This window comes from Centroberyx affinis, unplaced genomic scaffold (genome assembly GCF_046629955.1).
Source record: "Centroberyx affinis isolate AG114_WGS23_722 - 3 ecotype Tasmania unplaced genomic scaffold, CSIRO-AGI_Caff_v1 ptg000131l_1, whole genome shotgun sequence".
NCBI lineage: Eukaryota > Metazoa > Chordata > Actinopteri > Beryciformes > Berycidae > Centroberyx > Centroberyx affinis.
Window position 1 is genome coordinate 223166 of NW_027278831.1, and position 27999 is coordinate 251164.

Here is a 27999-nt window from a genome sequence, read left to right on the forward strand (position 1 = left end):
CAAAAAAAGAATGGATACGTGGCTGTGCTCGTCAGCAGGAAACAGAGAAAGCTGAAGATCACTGACCCTGAAGAAATATGAATACACTCTTCCTGGCCGACACCTCTTAATACCTAAAACAAAAACAAAAAAGGTATGTCATTTTTAACATATAATAATATAATAACATGTAATTGATATAATCTTCCTCAATAAAAATGCACAACTTTGACAGTTAGCCTTGATGTTGTCTTTGTTACACTTGCAACTAAAACTAAAGACTACCGGTATTTGTTATGTGTGTGTGTGTGTGTGTGTGTAACTAGAGAATACACAAGAGGAACACATATTTTTGCTGCAAAGTTAATACTTAATTAGTACATTATTGGTCAATATTATTATTACATCATCAATTAAATGCATGTTACATCCTTTGTAAAGTAACAATCAGTTTATGTAATAATGTGATGTTATTTCATTATCCATCAATTTATTACATAAGTGACTTTTTACTGCATTTTATCCCATGCAGAGGTATATTTTACTTACATTTTGACAGGGCAGGATGACTTTTTGAGAGCCATACTTAAATCCACGATGCCATGTGCACGTGCCGTCAGCCCACTGATCCACAGAGTACCAAGTATTCTTTTTTAATTAATGGAGATGGGCCATATTGCAAGCATCAAGGATAATAATTGGTAACAGGGTCAGAATCAATGGCTAGCATGGCAACTCTAAAGATCAAATCTATCATTACAAACTGTGGGTCATTCTATTTCTTGGCAAAATAACCCTTTTCCCATTGCCTAGGTGTCATACATGGTCTTCACTGTTGCTATACAGGTACATTGCAGGTGCAATTTAATGTAACTTTAGTGACATGGATGAAGACGCACTAAATAAGTATTCAACATTTGTGGTGCATATTCCTTGACCTGTGGTCCAGAGTAAGTTGTGTAATTGTCTCATAACATGTGAAGTCAAATTTCATAGTTTCATAGACCAATCCCTAAACCTAGGCAGAGTGATGCAAACTAATTGTGTTATCACCCATACTTATGCAGTAACTTTGTGATCTGCTGCTACATGATGATAATAACATATTGTAACTTCAGTAAGATCCAAAACCCGTGTCACACACTATTAGTAACAAGTTGATAGAGAAAACCCTTTTAAAATCTAAGATAATGTTAGAGGCATCATTATCCTGCCTGAAGGGTGCAGACCAGAGACTGAAGAATGGAAAGAACCATGATTTTGTGCTGAAGAGTCTTCATATTGAACACAGTTCCAGTTCAGACATGAGGTCCAGTGCAACTGGACTGATATTGTATCTCCTGCCACTCATGTTAAAAGTGTTAATTGGTGTAGTGTGGAGTTGTCCCTTAACAGTTGTCTAGGGTCTGTCTTGCAGTTTCCTCCATTAATGGGTGAGGCTAAGATTTGGCAAGGAAGCTGATCCCAAGTCATGCCATTAAAGTTCAAAGGACACTTTGATTTCCTACAGGTAACCTTGGTAGCAGTCATCAGGACACTCTGATGACGGCGGCACTCAGGTGGTTTGGAGACTCTAAAAATACCAATGTGAATGATAAGTAGAACAGAATGGCAAGTGTGACTGTCTGTCTTTCTGTGTTTGCCATGTGATGGACTGGCAGCCTCTCCAGGGTGTTTCCCCGCTCTCCGCCCAGTGAATGAATGAGCTAAGAGCTCTAGCTCTGGGTGATGCCATACAAGTTATAATTTAAATCTTAACTCTCTCATTGCACAGCAAAACACTGTAATTTCCATTAATGAAGACTGAAACCCAAATGCACACAATGTGACATTTGTAAGAAAATCTGTGTCATTCTGTGTGTGCTTGCAATATCCATTGTGTTTCAGCACAAACTGCATGCACATATTCATGAACACACACACATTCACAAAACAACCGCCAACTTTGGAGTGATAAATCACAGTTCTCCAGTAGATGTCACTGTCTAGAGGCTTATTCAGGCTCCACTCTACCTCCTTTGACCTTTCCTCACATACAGGCTTGAAATTACAAACTACACTCAATAGTTCCTGTTGAGTCAAAAGGTGATATAAAGGGACACACCTTGGCTAAGCAGACTAACGTGCATGTAACATTTACTGAATGAAAAAGCTCACAAAACAAAGACAGACCATCCCTTCTCTCTCTCTCTCTCTCTCTCTCTCTCTCTCTCTCTCTCTCTCTCTCTCTCTCTCTCTCTCTCTCTCTCTCGCTCTCTCTCTCCCATCTTTGTATTCCCTCTCTTCAATAATGTCTGACAAGACAGAAATTCCATATATATTGCCTTTAAAAAACTGCTGTACAGATTCTTTTGGGCATGGGACTGAATATCTGAATATAGGGAAAGTTACAACATACAGATTAAACATTGAATGATAGATAGATAGATAGATAGATAGATAGACAGATAGATAGATAGATAGATAGATAGATACTTTTTATGTGTATTTGCATGAAAAATGGACAGAGGTGAATCAGCGACTCACCACACCAGATGGCATCAGCATTACAACCTTACAGCACTACAGCCCAGACAGGTTCTTACCTGCATTATATATTTCTTTGAGGAGTGCTGTTGCAACATAATCTAATTTCAACATGACTTGTCTCACTAAAGTTTAGGGATAACAAAATCCGTCTGATTTCGGGAACAAGTAGCCTATAGGAATCTCTTCTCTTCTCTTCTTTCCCTCCTCTCCTCTCCCTCCTATTCTATTGTGTTCTATTCTATTCTGCTCTGTTGTATTCTAGTAAAACTGCATGTGTGTGTGTGTGGTTTGTTTTGGGCGAAATACCCCTTTAATCATAACATGAATGGGGGGGACATGGAGAACAGAAGAGAGCTCGCTCGGCTCGGTCACGGGGGCATTTGGGGGAGTGACGTCACTTTCCTAAACCGGGCAACAGTCGCTGAGCTCCCGAGTCCCGAGCAAAAGACAGGGCTTCTTGAATAGCTCAACTTTTAATGTATGCGGGCCGACTCAGACCAGTGTGTACCGACGCACTGTTTTGTTCTCCTTCATGCATTCTTCCATTCGACCATATCCCATAAGATAACACCGGCTCGCTGTTTTACCGGTTTGGTAATCTATTTTTTGGGCAAAAAAATCGGTTGTGTATTAGCCTCTTTATGTCTCTAGTCCTCCTGCGACTCCAACTTTTAACAGGGTAAGTGTGTACATTCATATCTGAAAGTTGATGTTGAGCGAAATGATCGCTAGTTACTGTTTGAACAGCCTTTTAGCTGTTTGTCAGTCTCCCGTGATAAATCAAACAAGCACAGTTTCTGTCCGGTCCCACGGCGCAGTTAACGACGCGTTTAACACAGCGGGATCTCGGTCTGATTCTCGGACGTTGTTACACTGATGTACATCGCGCGCATTTCGCTACTTTGTGCTAAAAGAGAGCTGCAACTTCACTCAAGTTTATTTGTGTTTCCATGAATGGCTTCCACTGTTTGGCCGTGGCTCTCGGGGAAGTATGCAAATATGCAGAGGTGATGCTTGATAAACTATGCGTTCCTTGTTTATTAATGGTTGCCCGTTGCCAGACTTCTGTTTTACTTCAGATTCGTGCTTTAATAGAAAGCATATAGTTGTATTGCCTGTGGTGACTGGTGGATTCTGGAGTAAACTTTGATGTGGTCTTCAGTCACAGTTCCCTCTGTAAGTGGAGCTTCAGACAGCATATTTGTAAAATATCTCGGTTGATTTTTGGAAATGATGTAATCTTTGTGTATCATTAACATGGTATAGAAATGATCATCACATGCCAGTGTTACACTTGCTATTAACAGTTGTAGTTAAAGTAACTTTTAGCACACTTAATACAACTTGGTGCCATTTATCTTGTGGGAATCATTTAAATCTCACCTTGGGTCGCCTGAATATGAATAACTGCCTCATGACCTGGTAACTTTAGAGGTGGAACTGAAAGGCTTGGATGATACCAGAGGTGCCCAGAGATCGGTCTTGAATCCTGCACCTCTTGTAACACGACACAATTCTGAAATAGGTACCGATGTGGATTCTCACCCTGAATCCCTGCTGCACATCCACACCGCATTTTGACTGGAAGTGTAACTTGTGGAGAGATAGTCTCACAAAACTTTTTTTTCAGAAACACTCAGCTAAATTTGAATGGGATGCCAAGATCACTGAAGTTGAACTATCAGTGTTATTTTCCTCACAGCCTTTACTGAGCGAGCGAGTGAGAGACTGCATGGACCAGACTGAACATGAAGAGCCTCAAAGCCAAGTTTAGAAAAACCGATGTAAGTACTGTAACATATGTGCATGGCTATGTATGAGTTTGTCTGTGTCTATGTGTGAGTGTGTGTGTGTGTGTGTGTGTGTGTGTGTGTGTGTGTGTGTGTGTGGCTTGAGCTGTTTGGGACGATATATGGTGTTATTGCCATTGTATTCTGAGTTAAAACACATGCACACACTGACATAGACAAACAGTAACACACATGCAGTAGTCACAGCTAATGACATAGACACACAGACAGACAACACACACACACACACACACACACACACACACACACACACACTTACTCACACTATCCATGTTGAGTCATTTTGGGAGGTGACTCCACACTCTACAGATCAGAGTGAATTCTTTTGGTTGAGTTTAGTAAGACCACTTATATCTGGAGTTAGTCTGACTCGGAACTGTTCCAGACATGGATTTGATCCTGTTCACTATGAATCAGTACTTTGGGAGGAATTTTTTTAATGTTGGGACAGTCAGCCATTCAGTCACGGAGTAAGATACCCTCACAGGAAGTGAGGCGCCTGAGCAGTGTGTGACTCATCTGTTGTCACGGTGACCGTAATGACATAGAGGCAAGTGCCAGACGGGAAGTGTCAGTCTAGCGGGGTACCGGCTGAACGGGATAATTTTTAGGGGATGGAGGGAGTGTCAGAGAGGTGGAGTGTGTGGTGAATGGAGTGAAGAGTAAGAGTTAAGTTAGAGAGTATGGTGGAGCAGGATGTTAAATGACATGATCTGTTGAAATAGACAGTGCTGGAGAGGAAGAGCGTGGTGGAGCACATCCCTGCTTTCCTTGATTACAGCCTCAGCATACTGTAACAGACATAACTCTATGGCATGGGAGTGTAGGGAACCAGGACTTCTACTAGTGGAGAGCAAAGTCAATTCCTTCCTGCCAAGAGAGAAAAGCATTTCACAGTGACATTACCTCCCACGCGTAGAACATCTTTAATAACCTTGAAATTAGCAATTAAACTATTGATAAGGAATGTAAAACATCCCAAAACATCAGTGCCAATGGGAAAATTTTTAAGTTAAAACCTTGGAGGTCAGAGATTTGTGCAGGATACTGATGATGTCACCTCTCCTCCCTATTTTGTAGAAGTTTCCGCTTTTGCAACGTACCCCTACACATGGGCCTAAAGGCATATTTTCAATTATCACAACTTCACTGGGGGAGTACAAAAGAGTGTATTGTTCCAGAAAACAAATGATGTGCAGGATTGGGTTATGTGCAGGATGTCACAATAGTTCCTCCTCAGTTTCTGAGTAAGTGAATGTCTCACCTTTACTACTGCAGGCCTTTTCCCGGGCCAAAACTCTCTGCCTCTATCGATAATATATATATATTTTTTAAACTGTCATCCTGTTGGTAGCAGTTTTAGTTCATAACCAGCATAGATGCTGTAAGAGTTTTCAATCGTGTGAAATAGATGCTTTCGAGTAAAATTCTGTTTTTCACTAAAATAGCCAATCGTGGGCGTTGTGAGAGAGGGAAGAGAGATGGATGTGAATGTTGCTTAGGAACAAGACTGAAGCCTTTTGCAGCCATACATGTCTGCACATTCCTCACTCCCACACACCTTTTCACGCTTTGATCGCTTTGAAATCTGATCATTTTCATATATTTTTAATTTTTTAATTCAATTGTCTTTCAACTGTAATAATCCCCATCTTTCATATCTCTCTGTGCTCTGATACGGCATAGTTTGAGAAAAAACAGTACTGCATTTTGAAAAGAGTACAATGTTGTAATATGTATATAATATGTTTACATATACACTTGAAGTACAAATTTTGAAACTGGAACTGCAATTGAAAACTTGCTGTCAAAAAACGTACAAAAATTTTGTCTTTTGAACTAAATCTAGTTATGTAAGAAAATTACAGTAAGTAATGCATTAGTGTTTTGTTCGAGTAACTGTTCTCTTATATTAAAGTAAATTTGACTGAAACAACATGACAGAATTCATTCTAGGTTTGCAAACTGTGCATTTCATGTTGCCATAGCTGTACCGATTGTCCTAGTTACACCCTCACTGTATGTGTGTCATGGTGTGTATATTGATTATGTATTGAAATCAATGTCCCACAGTAACTCTGTGGAACCGTGTTCTTGAAAAAACAATGTTGTAACCAACTATTGTCTGAGATTAGAGTAGACAGTAACACCATATTTTGATTAAATAAAAGCGTCACAGATACTTTTACATATAAGTAACTTTGTGTAAAGTACATGGTAACAGTATTGAAGTACACATTCACATGTTATGCAGAATAATATTGGATAAAAAAAGTGCCAATGTTATAGTGTACACATAGCGATTGAAATTAATGGTCATGTTTAACATATACAAAACAATTGTGGATCATCTTTTTCCTGACAGGACAGCATGTTTAACCTCTGAGCCAATAGCCATTCCATTGCTTTTTATAGACCCCCTAATCAAGGGCAATAGAAAGAAAATATCTCCTTGATTCTATTTTAGGCTTTGTGTGTCAGTGACAGATTGCACAGGAATGTTCTCCCCCAAAGCCAGCGGTCCATTCTTCAACAAAATAAGAGAAGCAGAATGCCTACATAAATAGCTTTTTTATGAAGTCAGACCGTTGCCAGATCATTTGTAATGGAATCACTATTTTAGCTGGGTTTCAGGGGTATTAAGTAGTGTCAAATCTTCGCTAAATGTTTCACTCTCAGGATCCTCCTCCAGCCTTGTGGGCTGAATGCAACAGGCAGCCGAGCCTGTGCTCAAACATCTCTAGAACGTGAGGCCTAAATAAGGTAGAAACTTCAACTGGAGGAGAGAATATTATGTGATTTTTGATTCGAAATTTGATATTCGGCAGATGCTAGATCCCAAGTGGCAATACTTCACTGTGATGTCTGATCACTCTGAGTTAGTCTGTATTCAGCCAGATGATGTTGTGAGGTGCTGCATTCTTGACTAGGCTACCGTACTGGATTGTATCAACTACAGTACTAAAGGTGATTGATACTGATATACTGAGACTGATAGTGGTGACATCAGTCTGGTCCGCTGAGACTACACACATGCATGCACGCACACACACGCGCACACACACACACACACACACACACACGCATTCATTGCATACATGCACCCACATGGACACACACAGGCAATTTGCACTTGTACTGTGCTGACTCAGGTAATTCCTGCTGTCAGTGTAATGTAGGGGATGATTGGGACAGTAGACTTAAATATATCATACATTTTCAGTGAGATGATGCTGGTGCCTGAGTGAGCTACTGTAAAAGTTGAATATATCAACATCCATTATGACTTCTCTGACTAGATGTTGAGCAGCTCAAAATTCTTTTTTCATCTTTTAAGTATAGGACAAAAACCTAGAGTCTCCTGTGATGTTATGTTTGAGTTTTAGTGTGATCATTTTGGAACTTTCCATTATGTTTTGCTGTTGAAAAATATGTTTGGCTGTAGAAAATACCATGCAAACTAGCTAGAATTGCACAGCCGGGTAGACTCAGCAGAATGTGTCACCAGACTGAGTGGATTGGCTTGTTCAAATGCTGCACTGTGAATGCCCTGTAAGGCTAAGTAGTGTGAAAATGCCGCCTACGTTAAAGGTGCTCATACAGTTCCAACCTTAATATCAAACTGTATAGATGTTGCACAAAAGATGAACTAAATATGTGCAGTTCCAGTGCTAATAACATTTATTCTGCACCGGAATCAGCACAGTTGTATAGTGTATTGATTTTTGCACAAAAGTTTTCCCCTGAAATTGTATGCATGCCAAAACCTAATCAATGAATGAATCAATCAAACTTTATTGTCCCAGGAGGGAAATTTATTTGCCAAACAAGTAGGCATCGCTCAACATCCGTTACATCTTAAAAGATAATAAAAGACAACAGTAACCAACAGTAAAAAACATCTAAGACATCATAGCAAGTCAGCAATAAAACATGTTAGACATACCATAAAGTAATACAGTAAAATAATAAAGATCCATTGATAAGAACCAGAGTGGAGTCCAACAACCACAGTGCAAAAACCACTTTGGATATCCAGAAGTTCTGTAGTATTGCAGAACTTTTGGATTTGCCTAGAAGGGAGAGTAACACTGGTCTTGTTTTATCAGACACTATAAGCAGGTGTGTAGTAATGCAAGGTCACAGTGAATCAGAGGAATTCTTTCAAGTGTGTGTGTGTGTGCATGTGTGTGTGTGGGTGTGTGCATGTGAGGCCTGTGTGTGCTGAAATGCTTTTGTGTCTCTGCTTGCCTCTGTGTAAGTCTGTGCTTCAGTCTTGTTGGTGTTTGTCTATGTCTGCCTGAATGTGTCTTTGGAATACATTGTTGACATTTTGGGCTTCACTTGTGGATCACTTTGGGCTAAGCCTGTTTGGCCAACCAGTCAGTATAATGAGAGAGGTGCTGTGAGTGTGTGTGTGAGCAGTGTTTAAGGTAGGCAGACGGTGTAATCTGGTTTCTGGGAATGGGTTTGGCTAACAGCCACAGAAAGTCTTACAGGCATTCTGATATAGCTGGCTCCTTCAGCTATGTCTGCACAGTCAGCTGGGGCACAGTCACCAATAAGGAATGGGTTTGCTGTTCTCTGTTCAGATAATGTCAATAAGAAAGGTTCTCTTTGTTGCGTACAAACTATAACTTATTTTGTTCACGTAAATTCAATTCAGTCAATTCAATCAATTCAACTTGATTGTCCCTAAGGGGAAATTCTCCTTGCAGTCAGATGCATAACAACAAGCATAAAAACATGTAACATAAATAAGCAAAAATAGACACACCATAGCACAAGACATAAATTAAGAGCAGCATCATCCACAGAACAGTGTTAAAATAGACAGTAGTAACAATGTCCACATGGCTGTCTTCTCAGAAATAAATTAACCACAGTTAAGCTAGTTAAATAAAAAACTTAATGCTGAAATAAAACACTGTTAGACTGCCAGAGGGAAGGAACTCAGATTCCCCATAAAGGGATTGAAGGGGACACTCCACTATGGATCAGGCTTATATCTAGCTAAATGACATATGTAAATTAAAATAAATTTATGTAAGAATGTAAATAAGACTCAGTCATGCCTCTGTAGTAATAGCAGTGATATTTCTTTGTCACTTGGGAAAAACATAGTACAATCTCTATTTTATTCGGGCATGATAATTGTTGTTTAATTTTACATGGAGTGAACACAAGCTAAAAATAGATATTGACAAGATTACTGTAAGCCTAATTTAAACCATTCAACACAAATATAGAAAATCATTATGAAAACCCGTCAACGTTGTCTTGAGTGCCTCTAGAAGCACCCTAATGTGAAAAAAACCTGGATGTTTCAATAGTTCAAGAAATCTTAATGAGCTCTTTTAGTGTACATCAACCTTTTTTTTATCAACTCTATCAACTCTGTTCCTGCTATCTGCACAGAGCCATACTCAGTAGTTCATTTACTTAGGCTATTATACTACTCTCCCACCCTTACTATCATCCCCCAAGCACATTACCTGTGGACTGTTGTTGCATGCACACACACACACACACACACACACACACACTGGGACACACACGGATGGACACACACACACATGCGCGCACTCATACACTTGGACCCTAACTATTATCCTGCACAGCGTATTATCTGTGTATTCCATTGTTGACAGTGGTCCTGGTCCACCGGTCACACTACTTAAACCTGCTCCACAGCTGCTAGACTAAGAGGGATTACAAAGGCTTCCACACACACACACACACACACACACACACACACACACACACACACACACACACACACACACACACACACACACATACACACTCTCCCCTTATCATCCAGTCTCCTCTCAAACTGTGTCTAATTGATGTGTGGATTATGCTGTCTCCTCTCTCACTCCAAACACAGCTGTTTTCATGGCTTACATTCATCTGGAACACATTACACAGGAGACAAAACTGTGTAAATTACTGTTTACTGTATTCTGGCACTTTCAGAATGTATAGGATTTTAATTTTATATATCCTACATATTTGGTGGGGAAAATATTACAAGAATGGATTATTTCCGGTAGTTATTAAATGCGGCCTCTATGAGCTAAATAACATGCTCACCATCTCCTATGTTGTTACATCTGAAAACATGTCTACCACACATAACTATAATGAAACAAATGACTGGCTGAACCCATAAAACCGTATTATTTCTCCAGATTCTCAGTACAACAGGGAAAAGGTGAAGAGTTTGATTTCACCATCTCTGACAAAATTAACGTTGCCATGGAAGTTGAAAACATTATGGAAAATTAGATCTTCACTCACAAGATAAAAATGTAAAAAATGAAAATCATGCAATAATAAAATGATAACGCGGCATGTTAGAATAGAAACCCTTCAATTATAGTGGGTCTCCTTGTAACTGAAGCACAGCCTGAAGTATCTCCACTTGGCTCTGTTTGATTTGGCCCGGCTTGACTTGGTTTGGCATGGAATGGTTTGGTCTGGCCGGGCGTAGTAAAAGGGTATTAGTACTGAGAGTGACAGTAAACCATCTGGAACAGCAGAGCTTTAATCTGAGGGAGGTGGTGGGAGCAGGGAGTGTGTGTGTGTTTGAGGAGGGCTGTCTGTGTTCTGTGTGTGTGTGTGTGTGTGTGTGTGTGTGTGTGTGTGTGTGTGTGTGTGTGTGCGTGTGTGCATGTGTGTTGGTAGCTGACAGCAGGAGGTAGCTGAGCAGTCCAAGGGGTGTCTATGAGTTAGCCCTAATACTGTGATATGAGGGCACAGTATGAATGATGAAGACACAATTCACCATTTATAGTGTAATGCTATGGAGGCAAATGTTTTAATTTTAACTTTAAAGTGACACAGTGTGTTTTTCAGCTAATGATTATCACAATTATTATTCACTAAAATAAAACTAAACTAAAACTAAAATATATATTTGGGTTTTTCATTCAGTGTTACAAGTAAACCAATAAATCAAAAAATATATATAATAAAAAAAACAATAACATAAACGGTAGAAATGCCAGACTTGAATTAAAAACAGGGTTGCATAGAAAAGCAAGAAAATAAATGTAATGAGAATTAATTATGCAAAAACAAAACATATTAAAATCTGTGATTTATAAGATGACACTGATTTTTCCAGGCTAAGCTCCTCCACTAGCAGTGATCCCCTTTGGTCTGTGGGATAGACCATTGAATGGCAAAGAGGCCCTTACTTGAGGATCTCAGACTGTGTTTTGGCACATTGTGGGTTAAAACAGCTGAGGTGTAGATAGGACCAGACCTAGCCAAGCCGTCAAAGTAATGAATGAAATCTTAACATCAAAGAAAGATCCCGTGATGTGTGTTCAGTCTTTGTCGATAACTTGGCAAATGATATGGCACCGAGCCACTGCCAGCTGCAGCGGGAGAATGAACAGGAGAGAATGTGAGTCAGGCATGTAATCAGCCTTGTTACGACCTTGTTAGTATCTCACGTGCGCTCAGCTCATAATAATGACATTTCCGACAGCATTTGAAGGCTTCAAAATAGCTAGAACACCAAGTGGCAACATAATATTCCTGTGAGTTGATGTTAGTAAAACTGATGCACGCTGATGTTAGTTGTAGTGCTACACAATAAATAAATCAATTTGTAGCAGTGACATTTGCTCTTTTTTCTTCTTTAATTTTTCAGCCCCACCTTTGTGGTTTCGGTCTGCTGCTTCTCCATGTTCATTTGTTAGGTCACAATTGATGGACAAAGTTTGTCAGTACAGTCATTGTCACTGTGACAGGTACTATGTAGGCTAACTTAACAGCAAGGGACTTTTTTTTTTTTCTTGTATCAGTCTTGCTTAGCTCCCTGCCGGCCCGTAGGTCAACTGGCCCACAGGGAAAACTCTGGAGCTTCACCTATGCCGCTTGCTCAGCTACTGGTTAGTTAACTGTTAATTGCACAAGCTACTGTTCTTATAATCTTGTGCTTCCACCCCTGGTTTTGACCGCATGGGCTTCCATGAGGATGTGCAAAATACAGACTAGACTCACAGACTATCGTTCACAGTAATCCAAGGAAAGGCAAAGGAAAATGGCTTAGGGCCTGTTTAGACATGGATCTAATTAAAGCAGGAACAGCCCATGCTGTCTCTTTATTCCTTATCGCCTGTTTACATGAACTACAGACATACAGCCAGGGAAACCTGCTAGTCAGCAAACACATGAAGGACTGAGGATGGTAAAGGGAGTTGGTTGTGATCTGTGTCTGTGCATGTGTTTGCTCGTTCATGTATGTGTGTGTGGGTGTGTGTCTTTGCACCTTTGCGGGCCTGTGTCTGTGCATGTGCTTGTTTGTTGTGGCAGTGTGGGTGTAAGCGCACATCCGTGTGTGCATGTATGTTGGTGCTTGCCTGCCTCTGTGTTTGTGTGTGTGTCTTGTGTGCGTGTGCATGTGTTTATGTGTGTGTGTGTGTGTGTGTTTTGTACATGCACTCATATGTTTGTATGTATGTGTGAACATGCTTCTATGTGCAGATATTTTTCTGTGCAGAGGTATGGTTGTGTGGGTTTGAAGGTCCTGAGGAATTTGTGTGGCAGTACTTGCAGTGTAGCTTGCCTCACTGGCACGGCTGTTGGCAAGGTTCACAGCTAGATAAAGTCAGGGAGCTAGACAAGGGCCAAGGCTAATCACTAATCACTGATAACGACAACGGCCCCAGAGAGAGAGACAGATCAGATCAGTAGGAAGAAGATGAAAGGTTGTGGAAAGGAGGGAGGAGGGAAAGACAGATGGAGTCAGAGTAGGGCTGCACGATATTGGAAAAAACTGACATTGCGATATCGAAAAAATACAGGAAATTTCACCAGATACATGCAGTGTGTTATTCATGTACAGATATACAATTGACAATCATAACTTTCATCATTTGGGTACTTTAAAAGTCTATCCTCTTCTAACAAAATAAACCCCCCCCATACTTCTACCACACCTGGTTCAGCCCTCTGCCACCCCTCCAGAAATCAGCTTGGACTCCTCCACTACAAGGAGTGGAGAGAGAACAGGTGGAGACGTATTTGGGAAAAACAACACATGTTTCTTAATAAACTTTACAAATGGACAAGTACAGATAGATCTGGATACTGCAAGTTTTGTGTGTGTGTGTTGTGTGTGTTAAGCGTTTCTTACATTAGGGCATAGACCAGCCCCGTGACAGTAACTTTTTAACTTTTAACCAGCACCGGGACAAGGTGCCGCTGATAACGGGAATACACGCACTCAAAAGCCGCCTCACATAACTGAACGCCTGCCTCTAGCATCCAGGCGACATTATCTGTGACAGTAGCCACGTTGTGTGCGTGTTTACAGGCAGGTGATACGCAGACTCTGCATGCACTTGATGAGGTTGTCAAACAACCAAAACAGGCAGCGCTCATTTTCAGGTTGTGGTAGGTGACTAGTGGGGCCTGCTTTTGATAAATTGATAAAGTGCACCCCTTCACCAGAGCACATTGGGAACTGATCAAACTCTGTGTACCGAAGAACCCTTAAATCAGACTAAATTATCTAATATCAGACAGAATTTTCTTGTAGATTAGTCATGGAAAATGAGAACCTTGCGAGTTTTCCTTTTGTATCAAGCAGCAAAGAAGTTGTAGCATGACGTGTTTGAGTTAATTTAGTCTGAGTTGCCCCAGGGGACTTGACATGATGATGAGTTAATTTGCCTTACTTGACATCGCGCGTCCTGCAATGTGACTATTGCACATGCGCACATCGCGATGTCGATGCTGAAACGATATATCGTGCAGCCCTAAGTCGGAGTGTGAAGAATGAAGAGAGAAAAGAGAGAGGCAGAGAAGAGGGAATTTGTGAGGGAATGAGAATTGATAGAGAGAGAATGATGATGGGGATGAAGAGATAAGGATAAGGGATATAAAGAGAGAGGGATGATGGGGAAGAAAGTGAACAGCAGAAAAACCCTGTTCGAAGGAGAAGGCCAAGTCAGCAACCCCCCTCTAACCCCCCCAACCCCAAGTTTGGTTCAGAGGGGTTGTTTAGTTTGGCCTGCACTGAACAACTGGAACAATATCCATGCTGGGAGATGGATGGAGGGAGGGTTAGGCCTAGTTCACCTGAAAAAACTATGAGAATGTTTCTTTATGAGAGACTTCTAGCATTAAGTTGTTTGATTTGCTGCTTACTTCCGAGAACTGTTTTTACTTGCAAACATTTGTCAAATATGTTTTTTAGTTCTGTTTTAGCCTCCAGTGATTTAAGTGACAGAAATGACAGACAGGTTTTATGGCTATAGCTTTAAAGCGACTAGTCGGGCCTATTACTGCTTCCTTTATCAGGTTTGTTACCCAACATTTAGTCCTTGGAGCTTGATAGAATGATGAATGAGACAGTGTTACTTTATTTTTTCAAATTTGAGTCATGTTACACTGACATGTGCACACATGAATTGTGTGTGTATGAGTGAGTACAGAATGTGCATATACTGTGTGGAAGTGATGGAGAGGTATATTTTTACCCCACTCCGCTGACTTTATGAACAGGCCTCGGGTGTTACGAGGCTGGGTGCTTTCCAAGTCCTGCGCTGTTTATTTATAGGGCAGGAAAGGCTATTTGTGTCAGCAGGAAGTGTTGCATGAGGACTATTTTTTACTGGAGGCCTTCAAGCCCCCATAAATGCCCTATCTTGGACTTCTGCATCGATACTTCAACTTTAAAATGACCAATAAGCACTGTCAGACATTTACCAGGCAGGGTAATTTTAATTTTAAGATAGAAGTCCCTGCACTTCCCCAATCAGGGTTGTGCTCTTTTCAGCTGTGTTTTTCTCCAGGAATTCAGCCTTATTTGAACTTGAACTTATTTGAACACCCTGGATCGCATTCAAGTACTACGAATGATTATATTTGAAAAAAACAACAAAAACAAATAAAATTCAAGCAATAGGTCTCATTGAAACAATTCCAGTTGTGAGACAATGTACATTTACACATCTTCAAGGGAGAGGGCAGATATAATACACTAAGCATACTAAGCATTATATAGGCCTATATGATATTGTCACAATATCTGAAATAACATTTTTACTTTGTTTTCATCGTAGGCATTTAGCTGACGCTCCTATCCAGAGCAACTTACACTGAGTAAAAAAGGCTTTGGATCCTAGAGCCATGGTGCGCTGACAGTGTTCCTGTAACCACGGAACAATCTGTGCAATAACAACAATAACAATAACAACAGCAATAATATAAGAGCTAATGAGAGAGGTAGAGGGGGAATGTTTTGGGAGTTAAAGGAGAGGGTAATGTGGGTGAAATTAGATTGAAATTAAAATAAAGTTGGTCAAATGGCTGAATTGTTTTCATATATATATATATATTTTTTTGTCTTTATGTGCAGGACAGATTCGCCAGTATTGTGAAATACATGTGATATTCTGCGGCAGCATCCTTTCATTATGAGAGCAACCATCTGGTCTTTGTTTAACAGTCCTGTCTACTAACGCTCTTATTCTGGGTTAGAGTTTCAGAGGCCAGTAAACTATTGTGGTGTGTGTGTGTGTGTGTTAGGTGTACGCGCATGTACATGTGTGTGTGTGTTTGTACTGGAGAGGGCAGTAAGCAGTTTCAGCTGCGGCCCGAGAGAAAGGATGTATTGTTTGGGGACATTTGAGCATCTGCTTTGTTGTAGATAAGAGGTTTGAAGTTTACAGCCATTGCTGATCAAAGGGCTTATATATTGTAGATGTGTCACTCTCGGTCTTTCTTCCACTGTTTCTTTTCCTCTTTTCTGTATAATGTTCACTCTTCCATCCTCTTTTTTGCTTCCCGTCTGTACCGCCCCCCCCCCTCTGTACCGCCCCCCCCTGTCTCTCAATCCCTCTCTCAAATATACAATATATCCATTTTGTAACCTTTACAGTGGGAATTCCCCATTGGAAGAAAGTCTGTGTGTTTGTGTGTCTTCCTTCCCACCTAACCTACTTTTCCTTCTGCATTTATTTAGATTTATCTCTCATCTCTGCAGGTAATCCCATAGAGATTACAACTCTCTTTTACGTAGGGGAACAATGGGTATGATTCGGTGTGAGTGAACTGGGGCAGTAGGTGGTCTTATGTGCTTCGTGTTATGTTCAGTCAGTGCACTCGTCTGAGGCTAAGAGGAAGAAAAGTAGAAGAAAGAAAGATTTTTGTACAGTCTCAGTATTTTGCTTGTGCTGCTTTATTGTCTTTGCCTTCCTCTCTCTTTCATCTCTTCTACCTGACCAATTTTTGTCGCTTGCCTGCCTTTCCATCTATCAGTTTTTCTATCTGTGTCTCTATCTTTTTAACCCTCCGTCACTCTGACTGTTCTTTATGTCTGTTCCCTTTCACTGTATTCAGGTTTTATTTTATTTCTTTAACCTTTAGATATCCCGGGAAAGAATTTGTTTAACATACATGCTAACATACCTGGTTCATGTTCATGCAGTTACACAATCACACTAGTGCAACCACACTCTGCAAAATCTCCTTCTGCATGTTTGTTGGTCTTTTGTCTCTATTCAACTGTCTGTCTGCAGCTCCTGTCTGCTTTCAACCCACCTGTGTAGCTCACTGTCTGATACTTCAGTAGAGCCCCCGTAGCGAATTCTTAGAGAATACCCTTACTTTCTTCTTACTCTACAGACACACACAAACACACGCATATGCACACAAATTGCATGGAGTTTATAAGTATGGCAGTGACCTTGTTCCCTGTTTGTTTTGTACTAACATGTTTACCTCTTTATACGTAGTATTTAGGCGTTTCTCCATATAGGCTTTTTGTTTCTGTAGCATCCCTTTTCCTTCTTTCAGCATTTTGTTAGTATTTTAGAAAGTAGTGAAGACAAACAGGAGAGTGAAGTGTGGAAGAGGGGACAGGTGGATTCAAAAGCTGCAGGATGTTGACAGAAGTCACACACATAGTCTCTCTGTCCAGAATAAAATCAAAGAAGAACAAACACCTTTTAATCTGTAGATCAGCAAAGATGTGATTTTGTCCGCTTTGGAAGGAAATGTAGAGGGTTTTCTAAGGTAAATGTTTTTCTATTGAACTGCCATATCCTCTTAAGTGGCTAAACTCTATAAACATACAGAATGTAATGTAGGAATTGCTGTTTTCCGGTCTTGGTTTGTTTTTCCTTCAGAGAACTGAGGAGGTTCAGAGGAACAGGAAAGCCATTCTGGAGACATGTTTATGCAGAAACCATTAGATTGATGAACGCTTGATGTACTTGATGAGCATCTGTTTTCTTTAGATTCTACTCCAGGCTTGTAGTGATGCTTTGAAGTTGGAAGACACATTTCCATACATACAAAGAAAGAAATGTATACCTGTAAGACACGGGTGTAATTTCCATCTGGTATTAGGAGGGAAGTAAGGAAGTAAGGAAGAAGGAATAAGAGGTGAGAGAGTCACTATATTATTAATAAATTATAGCAATACTTAGAGCAATTAAAAATAGACTTTTTAATATAGTGAAATGCTGATTGATATCTATCCTAACCCCCCCCCCCCCTCTCTCTCTCTGCATGTCTCTCTACCAATTCATTGTCCCTTACCCTGTTCCCTATCTTTGTACCTCTTTCTCTCTCTCTTTTCCCCCCCTGCACTCTTGTCCTTGTCCTTGCAACCAGCCTCTGGCGTGGACAAACAGGAAACACTTAGTGTTATCAGCAGTCTCTCTGTGTGTCTTAATGAGTGTCAGGCTAAAGACAGAGTGGGAACAAACACTACCGTCCACACCCTGATCCCACTGTAAACACTCTTATCACTGAACAAGAGACGGAGAGAGAGGGAGAAACTGAAAGAGAGGCAGACAGACAGAACCAGAGAGAGAATGGGGGTGGTTGGGGAGAGAGAGAGAGAGAGAGAGAGAGAGAGAGAGAGAGAGAGAGAGATCCATTTAACTGCTCAGTTGTACATACATAATGATAGTGGTCTTACTGGTTTATAATCTCCTGATTAGTGACCCATTACTTATTGCTGGTGCAACCCCATGTGGGCTAAACCCATGCTGTCCAGTGCAAGCCAATGTAGGCTAAGCCCACAGAACCCAGCACAAGCAGATATTGTCCAAAGGCATTTAGAGTTCATGCCTTGTGTGCTGGCTTAGCTGTCACCCCGCGATTTGGGGCCAAATCGCCTCATACAGTAACTGATGTGCTTTGTGCTCTGCTGTGGCCAGATGCTGCAGTAGGAGGAGTTAAAGGGTTTTTCAGATGCCAGGAGCTCGGGCTGGTGTCATTGATTTTGGGTATTGATATTAGTTTTACAGTATGAAAAATTAACAGAATACATCAGCTCCAAAATGTTGATTTTCATTACAGGTTTTCAAGTTTTCTGCTTGTGTACAGGTATTTCCACCCTCTGAGTATGCAAAAGATGAAATGACCAAATTGATGAAAATCTTTACCGCTCATACACTGTGCACCAATTTCTGAATCTTGTCATGTGAGTGACTCCACCTTGTTTTTTCCTCCTTGCTCAGTGGTTTACAACCCTTTTCCCGTGAGGACACAAGTACTCAATTGAGTTTACCATGTTTCTTTTGCACTAATCTGCTATCTTGCAGCTACCAGATATACAGCATATTTTGCATTGCATGGACTCATGAATGCTAGTAAACCGTGACAGAAATCATTTAATAAAAAATTAATCAAATAAAAAAAATACATCAGTTATTTCCCCAGAATGAGGACCTGTAGGTGAACTTTGAATCTTAGTGGTAGGTTTTTTGAATATGTCTTCTTATGTAGATCAGGAGACACCTGAAAAATGATGATTCATTTTGAAGATTTTATTTTCCCCACCAGTGCACGCCTGCACTCACAAAGGGGTCTACTACTAACACATGTTGGCGCACTCTCCAGAAACAGGCAAAATCCCCCTCCGGCGTTATAGGCTACCCCCTTTTGGCTCAGAAAACACTTTGTCCAATCACTTTTTCTGCACTGATTTTGTACCTCCTCTGTCGGCACATGATTTTTTTCACCAGCCTCTCTGCGATGTTGTGTATGGGATCGAAACTGGAGCAGCGCATTCCGCTCCACTTAAACCTGTCCATTAGAATGTAGCCTAATGCTATCAGTGTCACTCCGCTCCATCGAGATGGCCCTTCAGTTTAGGTCAGCCTATTAAAATCACATAGGCCATTAGGCAGGATCATGCTATACAGTACATCAGTGTCTCTCCTGTAATTTCTTCTTGCAGCTTCGTGGTTGGGGGTGTTTTGTTTTGGGGTCCAAGTCCATTCCAATTTTTGGGGGGGTTTTTTCTTTCCATTTTTTTCCCACTTAGTAGTTTTGTTGAAGTGTTAAAATTGTTGTTATTGGGATACTTTTATTTCACATTTTCTATATCAATAGTGGCTGTTTTCTTTATATGCATAAATGTTTGTTCATGTTTTTTTTTTTTAAAGGTTACACATTTTATCACTAAATTGTAAGTATCTGTCAGGTTATGGTAAAAGGCACTCGACATGTGTGATACTCCAAGTTCCAGAGGAGGGGATTCTTACCTTACATTATAGTCAGGTAGTCTTATCTCATCTATCTCTCATTCTATTTTTAATTGTTGAAACCAGTATTTTTATAAGGAAAACCCTCAGAAGCAGAATTCACGTTATTCCTATGATCTTGGATATTTCATTCATTATTTGTGAATCTCAGACTCAGAATCGCTTTAATTGCAAAGTACAATAAATGAAGAGTATTTTGTTTTGGGGACATTTGTGCAAAGATATGACAAGTATATACTGTACAGCTGCTGTAGAATAGTAGCTAAAACACTTTAATACTGCACCTATGGTAGGAGTAAGAATTCAGAGGGTTTCCTTGGGTGCATCAGTTGAGGAATACTGTGCAGAATACTGTAGAGAAACCCACACACTATCCGCCATGGGCAAAAAGCCTCAATGAATCAGTAGCACCGATGATAGTCTGAGGACTGAAATGTTTGCCGCTTTTTAACTCAAGTTTGTGCACCTATGTCTAATTAAAATATGGATTTAGCATCTATCCCAGCATAAGGATTGATTCACTGAGGCTTTTTTGAACAAGTTAGAAGGTGTGCAAGTTGTTCTACTTTTGATTCTTGCTGCTGTAGAGTGAAATGCATTGCGTGTTCAGTAGTGTGATGCTTCAGTGTACCAAGAGAAAGCTCTACTGAATATAATGACATTAATTACATTTATCTTGACCACTGGAGAACCTGCATTCCATCCTGACACACAAAAGTGTCAAAGGGTCTGAAGTACACAGAGTTGTGCAGACACTGTAAGTAATGACTTCCCTGTTACACAAAACATGACAAATTGCATGGTAACAAATTGTAACAGTAGACATTTCTGTTTGATAGTGAGGAGGAGTCCAGAGTTTGTGGAGGAGGGTTGCAGGGGGTGAGTCTTAGGAGGGGTGACAGCACTTGGGAAGAAGCCTTTGAGGAGATGGGTGGTCTTGGACTGATATGGTTTCCCACAGGACAGTTTTTAGAAGACATGGCTGTGAGGATGGGCAGGGTCAGTGGCTGCCTTCCTGCCCTTTTCTTTTGGCCTAAGTATCCTTCAGTTTCTTATAGAGGGCAGCTGACAAGGCAATGACAACATGAACAACTCTTTCCCAAAGCTAGTATGAGACCCAATAGTTGACAAATGGGAGTCTGACTTTGTGGGCACCCAGGATGTTACTGTGTGCTTTTATATTGAGCTTTTTTTAATTGTAGTACACAGCTCTGAACCAAAACATTTACCCATATCCCTGGATTTTAGTTTCAAAACACTGCACTAGTCCATACCTTATTTCTGCTTTCATAAAATATGTGTGATTGCCCTTCTCACTAAAACTGCACTAATTTCTAATTACCAGGTTTGTCCTCTTACTGCCCTACAGACGATCTGACAGGGTTGTGTGGTTGACCACATTCAGTTCTGCTCTGTCTCCTCTAGGTTTCTCTATGCAAATCTTGGGTGGGTGAATTTCAAGGTTGAGCTGTGCTAGTGGTTTCGTTGTAAGGCCTGTTGCAAAAGCCTTCATCTTTTATCTGTGAACAACTATGTGCAACCTACATTATTCCCATCATCCTTCCTAAAGCTGAACTGAGTGCACTTCCATCCGGCTGCGTTGTACCAGGATTAGGTCTTTTTTGATATCCATCCGTGTCATGTTTGACACGCTCTGCTGATTGAACAACTCTGAAAGTCATGAGCATTTCATACCGCAGGTTGCACCTTTGCTGCATGAGTGAACACCAAGAACACAAACGGTTAGATCATAGTGAATATTCTTATTCCTGTCCTGTTGTCTCCCTTGATTTATTGTGTGGGAGTCTTCTTCAACAAAAGTACAGTGTTGATACAGCACAAGGAGCACATTCAGTATATGAACTTGCTGCAGGCATAAATTGTTTCGTTTCCAGTAAAGGTAGCGGGTCTGGCTTGTTAACACAACCAATAAATTTGCTTTGGCAAAGATATTGGAAATGAGTAGATACAAGTCCATCTATTCCTACAGGAATATGCATCAGCTAGAGGGTAAGAACTTGTACATGCAGACACCATGAACAGTAACAAAAGTTGATTGCCAGTGTTTTATTTGATACAACAATGGATCACAATTGACAAAGTATATAACTGCCCACTAAGTCCATTATATGTTCATTGTATATGTTTTAGCTAGATAGTCAATAAGAAATGTCACAACAATGTCTGACACGTTGCATAAGGTTCCATATTAGTTTTGCATATGCAAAATATGGAAACGTGGAAACATATGCAACATTGTTTTTGGCTAACATTAAGACAGTCATGTGTGGTCAGTAGCTTATTTGAATGAAAGTAGCTTACTAGGGCAACAAAAGCTTATTGAAAAAAGAAAGACACTCAACAAAATATTTGACACTCTACCTATGCCATTTGATGAACACCCTTAATCCAAAGCACCTTCCAGTACCATGGGTGCATTCACTCCAAATGAATGCACCCAGTCAAAACAGAAGGTGTCTGGTTTGCATGGGGCTATTTTAGCTTAGATGGAATTCTGTGTGACTTTACTCTTTTGCATTACATGTTTCTTCCTGGTTTAGGCATGCAGCACAAACCGAATGCCAAAGCCAAACATATCAATACACGTTACCTACAACTGTACATTACAGAGCTGTTTGCGACCACTTTAAACCAGTTCCCCAGACTTTTTGGGAGTCTAAACTAGACTGACAACTGAATTAAACCACATTCAATGACAGCGCACCATCAATGATTGAAAATATGACTGCCTCTCTTACTTGATCTGTCATGTTTAGGGGCGTGTTTGTTTTGCCACTGCTGCCATGGCAAAACTGCGTGGCAGTATATTCCACCTGTCCTGGTGTCCACCTGTCACGTGACCAGGGGCCTCATTTATAAAACTGTGCGTATATCCCACACTAAAAGGTTACGTATGTACTAAAGAGGACAGGTGCGTACAACAAAAAAATATCTGATTTATAAAACTGTGTGTACAGTACGTAGGGCTGGGCGATAATTCAATATTATTGTTTATCGTCTTTCAGTGGAATCGTATCGTGATGATATGAAGATATTTTAATATTGTGACACACATTTCTGCTGTCTAAATTGATGATGACAAGAAAATTTTACTTAAAAACTCTGATAAAATGAGGTATGGTAGGAATATTATTTGAAAATTTCAGTTTTGTTTGACATCACACCTAACATTACCATTCGGTTCAATGAGATGAACATTAATTTGATTATTTAACGTGATTTTGCATACATGAACCATATTGTGATATATATTGATATCGAGAAAAATCCTTATGATTATCATGATATTGATTTCAACCATATCACCCAGCCCTATGTGTACGCTTTATAAATCCTGTGACCGAGCCTCACGTCCCACCATGTTGACTTCCACAATTACCCATAAGTGGTTAATGAAACGGCCTTCATGAATACTGATATGCAAATAAATGTACTTGTCATTCTGTTCTCTTTGTGTGAGAAAATGGTGCGGAAGACTAAAAAGAGAACTTTCACAGAGAGTGAAATTAAATGCTTGTTGGGAGGTTGAGAAGAGGCCAGAAGTGTTTGGTGGCCTCAGTTCGAGTATCACCAACCATAAAAAGTTTGAGTGGCAACATGTCACAGCAGCAGTTAATGCTGCCAGCTCTGAGAACCGGATCCTTTTAAAAAGAAATGGTCCAATATAAAGGCTGACGCCAAGAATCGTGCTGCACATCAGTGTCAGTGCCAGTGGAGATATGATTACTAGAAGTCTGTGTAATTTAATATCGAGCCTAAAGAAGTGATTGAAAGTGTTATTAGGGCATTTTATTTTATTTCACTGCTTTGACATCAGAGTCGCCATTCCAAAATGTGTGAACAAATGGGTCAAAGTTTCCATACAGGTAAGCACATTGTCACATCGAGTTTGGTTTTTATAAATCCACACTTTTGTGTGGAAAGTGGTGTACGCATCTTTCTAGCCCCGATTTGTGCATATGCAGTGTTTGTAAATGAGGCCCCAGGAAAGGTACTGGGTGCCCTTAAACAAGTTCAGTCACTGTTTCAACTGGAAGTACGTTGAATAATGGAAGCAAACCACTCTCAAAGTGCCATTTCATGTTGTCTTTAAAAAAAATGGTAAAACTAGGGTGGCCGAAGCACAGGGAACATTCAAAATTACCTCTGTCTCAGCTTTAATTCCTGCTCACTCAACACACTTGGAAAGAAGCAAGTCACAACTTTGAGTGCTTTGTTTAATTTCTTAGACATTTTCTTTTCCATTTTCTTCTGCTATGTCCCGTTTCTCTCTCTCTCTGTTTTCTTTTCCTTCCTTCTATCATCTCTTGAGTATATCCATCTTTTAGTATTTGATTGCGGTGGTTTATTCACTGCCTTGCTCTGACGCATGACTTATGAAAATCATGAGACCATCATCCCATTCCCATACCGGAATGCCGGTCGGCGAACCCAGGCCACCTAAGTGAAAACAGGGAATCCTAACCGCCAGACCATATGCGATGTGTCTATTCTAGCTTCAGCTATCTGCTGCTGTGTCATATTTCACTGCAAGCCAATCATAGTGACAGACACTAAGAGCCTCACGTTGTCTCACTTCTCTGTTCCACTTTCACTTGCCCCCATGTACACACACACACACACACACACACACACACACACACAGTATACAGTAGAGCAGTACAATGGAAAAACATAGAAAACAACACCTACAGCAGCTAAGGTCCACTTCTCAAACGCTGAAATGTAACCTTCCCTCTTCTTTTCCGCTCTGTGCTGTTGCATGTGCACGCATGCTTGTGTTGCCATCTGACATGTATGTGTGCATGACTGTGATATATATTCTGCGGGCACGATTGCCGTTTCAAATGTCTTTTTCCATAAGTTCTCCCTGGGTGTCAGATGTGCTCAGCTGAGTGTGTTTATACCCAGTGTGTTATTCCCAGCCTGTCAACTGTCTCCTCTTACAGCACCTCCTAAATAGTATCTTACCTCCTGGTTTAGTGATATGAAAACTAGAAAATGAGGAGCCATTGATATAATTTGTGTGGGACATTGGTATAGAATATAAGGATGAGAAACAAAATTCCATCGCCTTTTGTATGAAAAGGGTGAAAAAAATTACACTGCTTAGGCGTACAGTTTCTTCTATATTTCACATCCAGAACGCCACCAATAATTTATTCTCTTTACTCCCTCATTGGTCCTACTTCCTGGTTCTATTGCTCCATAGCTCAGTGCTCTTGCTAGCGGCTGGAAGGGATTTTTATAGCCTAGCATTTTTCCACCAGCTGTGCAAAATGTACTGCAGTGATAGCATTTGGGTGTATGCCACAGAGGCTATTTACACCATGTATCGCTATGTTGGCTTATTGCTTCCTTAAAATAGGATACAGTTTGCCACCACAACTATTTAGGGAGTCAGAGAGTTCACCCCCTTATCATGTGTAGGTCAGTGGGCTATCAGGTCAAATCTAATACTGTACCACATCCTAATATGTACAGGTTGTGGTAGAAGGGGGTTTCCCTGATGACTGAGTCGACTAATGGACTTTAAACTGCCCATATGTTTTGACTGCATGATTTCAAATCTCCCTCATACTATGCTGTCAGGTTAAGGAATAGAATTTATTTACATCCAGTGCATTTTCCATCCCTTTCCTATCTATCTTCACTGCAATGTATGAAAAACAGATAAAACGCTGAAGGAAGATGAGCTGTCCACTCTCCTTCAAAAAGCCTAAATGGTCGGCCATATGTTTAGGTTATGGTCATGGTTGTTCTTTCCTGGTTTGGCATGCCTGATTATGGTTTGTTATAATTTGTGTGTCCATTCCTGTGCTTTTCCATATGGTTACAGTAGATGTGTTTTCCTTATGGTTTTCAGTGTTTAGTTGTGTTTTTGGCAAGACAAAGTGCTGTGGCGGACAGCTCTTAAAGCTTTGCTGTGCTGTGTTGTGTGCCATCAGACTGCAATGTAGCAAGATTGCCTTTGTATGAGGTCATGCTTGAAGCTCTCCAATAGCTGACTTCTCTCTATCTGAACAAGCTGTCAACAAAACTAATGTGGGGCCATTTGCTCTGTGTGTGCCTGTGTCTGTGCGCGCTAACACACACATATGCGACCAATTTACAACTTTGCATTTAAATTTCCACGTGTGTTAGCATGAATATGTATGTGTGTTTGACTGCGTGTGTGTATGTGTGTGTGTCCACATGGGAATATGTGCGTGTGCTGGTGTGTGTTTGTCTGTGTGTGTGTGTGTGTGTGTGTGTGTGTGTGTGTGTGTGCGTGTGCGTGTGCGTGTGCGTGCAAAAAAGGCACACTTGTTTTTGTGTGGACCATAGCAGAGCCAAAATAACACTCTCTCCTCCTGAGGAACATTACTCACATTCAGAGCATCTCAGCCATTTTTACTGGGTTTTATTGGAAGGAATGTATACATCATGATTAGAGAGAGGGGGAGGGGCTGATGTAAAATATTTTCTTTGTAATAAGAATCATAGATACACACAGTAATAATATAAGTATCTGTAAAACTATTCCGACTGCTGAGGAGTAATTTCATTGTTCTCATTGCACTTTGATGCTTTTAATCTGTGATTCTTAATTTGAAATACATACATTTTTTATGCAATACATAAATAACACATTCTCTTATTTTCTTCCCCTTCTCTCTCCCCATTCTTTTTGATCATTTTTCATATCTATTCCTTGCTTCTCTCTCTCTCTCTCTCTCTCTCTCTCTCCCTCTCCCTCTCCCTCTCTCTCTCTGTCTCTCCCTCTTCCCTACCACCCCCTGTAGGCCCATGAGTGGAACAAGAATGATGAGCGTCTGCTCGCTGCGGTGGAGCATGGCGAGGTGGAGAAGGTGGCATCGCTCCTCGCCAAGAAAGGTGCCAGCGCTGTCAAGCTTGACAGTGAGGGCAAATCAGCGTAAGTACAAAAGGACAAAACAAGTGGGTTTTGAACACATTTAGCCAACACAGAAATCTCACTTTTTAGTGCGTGCCTACTGCTGCAAATCATTCCTGCAGAGGAATTATTATTTTAGAATAATAGAGAGAATAGTCTGCATTGGCTTCCTCATGACAAGTAGAAAAAGTATATGATATCACACCAAAGGCTGACTGTATGCGTTTTATAAAATGGAAGGTGCTCAGTTTTATTGGCTGAAGTTCTAAAAATGTGCCTGACATACTCAATAAAATAACTTAAAGGAGGTTAAGTTATAAAAAAAATACCCAAAATATATCATAGACTGCCAAGCTGAAGTTTCATTACAACTTGTCATCATAAAAAAGGGCAACATCTCTACTGGGAAATCAGTGTTTTGACCAAAGTTCAATTTTAAGAGCCGTGGCTATTTCTTTATTGGGAATAAGAGAAGTATACATTATTTTTCCATTTTGGAGTAGGTCATTGTCAAAAAGTGGTCATGAGGAAAAAAATCCTGAATTCCCTCTCCCTTTCTGTGCCTTGCATCACCAGTCTAGAGGTACAAAGTCCTGTTCATCTTCCTCCTCGTCCACCTGTCCATTCTCTTTAATTATCGGCACTCCACCTTGCAGTGAGCATGCAGCACACAACGACAGTTTTTGCTTGTCGAGAGGTTAAGGCGTGCTTTTTCTAGTTATACAGTGCTCTAGTCATGCATGCTTATGAAGCAAACAACTTTCCCAACAATAGAGGCTTTATTAAATGTAGGATTTGCTGTGCCTTCACATCATTCCAGTGGGTTCCAGGCCATGAGGCAAAGCCGAACACAGAACAGTGTGGTTCTCAGTTTTTATGGCATGTAATTCTCATAGGCGTGCAGACGATGATTTGTATTTCCTCTTTCAGGATAGGCTTCACATACCAATACACAGGATATGATGCGATTATCCTTTGTACCATTTTGGGAAAACACCTAAACACCTTTATGCTACCCTATATCTACACTTTAGCCTACTTCACATTTCCCAGTCATTTCTAAGCTTGCTACTGGTCTGAACAATAGTAGGCTCATGGGACAGCTTACCCTTCTGGCTTGATTAATTACTGAAAAAAAAAAGCCTAGAGGCAGCAAATATTGACGATTTCATGAGAAAAAAAAGCACAAAGCTCATAAACATGATAATGTATTAGTTTTATTATAATTTCAATCATT

At 40.5% G+C, this 27999-nt stretch overlaps 1 protein-coding gene across 1 annotated transcript in view; it reads left to right on the top strand.

Annotated features, from left to right (window-relative positions):
* The first annotated feature begins 2945 nt into the window (after positions 1–2945).
* rai14 (retinoic acid induced 14) overlaps positions 2946–27999 on the top strand; it is a 45939-nt gene continuing 20885 nt past the window's right edge. Inside the window, 3 exon segments of the mRNA XM_071530316.1 lie at positions 2946–3187; positions 4211–4292; positions 26653–26783. Coding sequence (XP_071386417.1) covers positions 4257–4292; positions 26653–26783 — 167 coding nt within the window. The 5' untranslated portion in view covers positions 2946–3187; positions 4211–4256.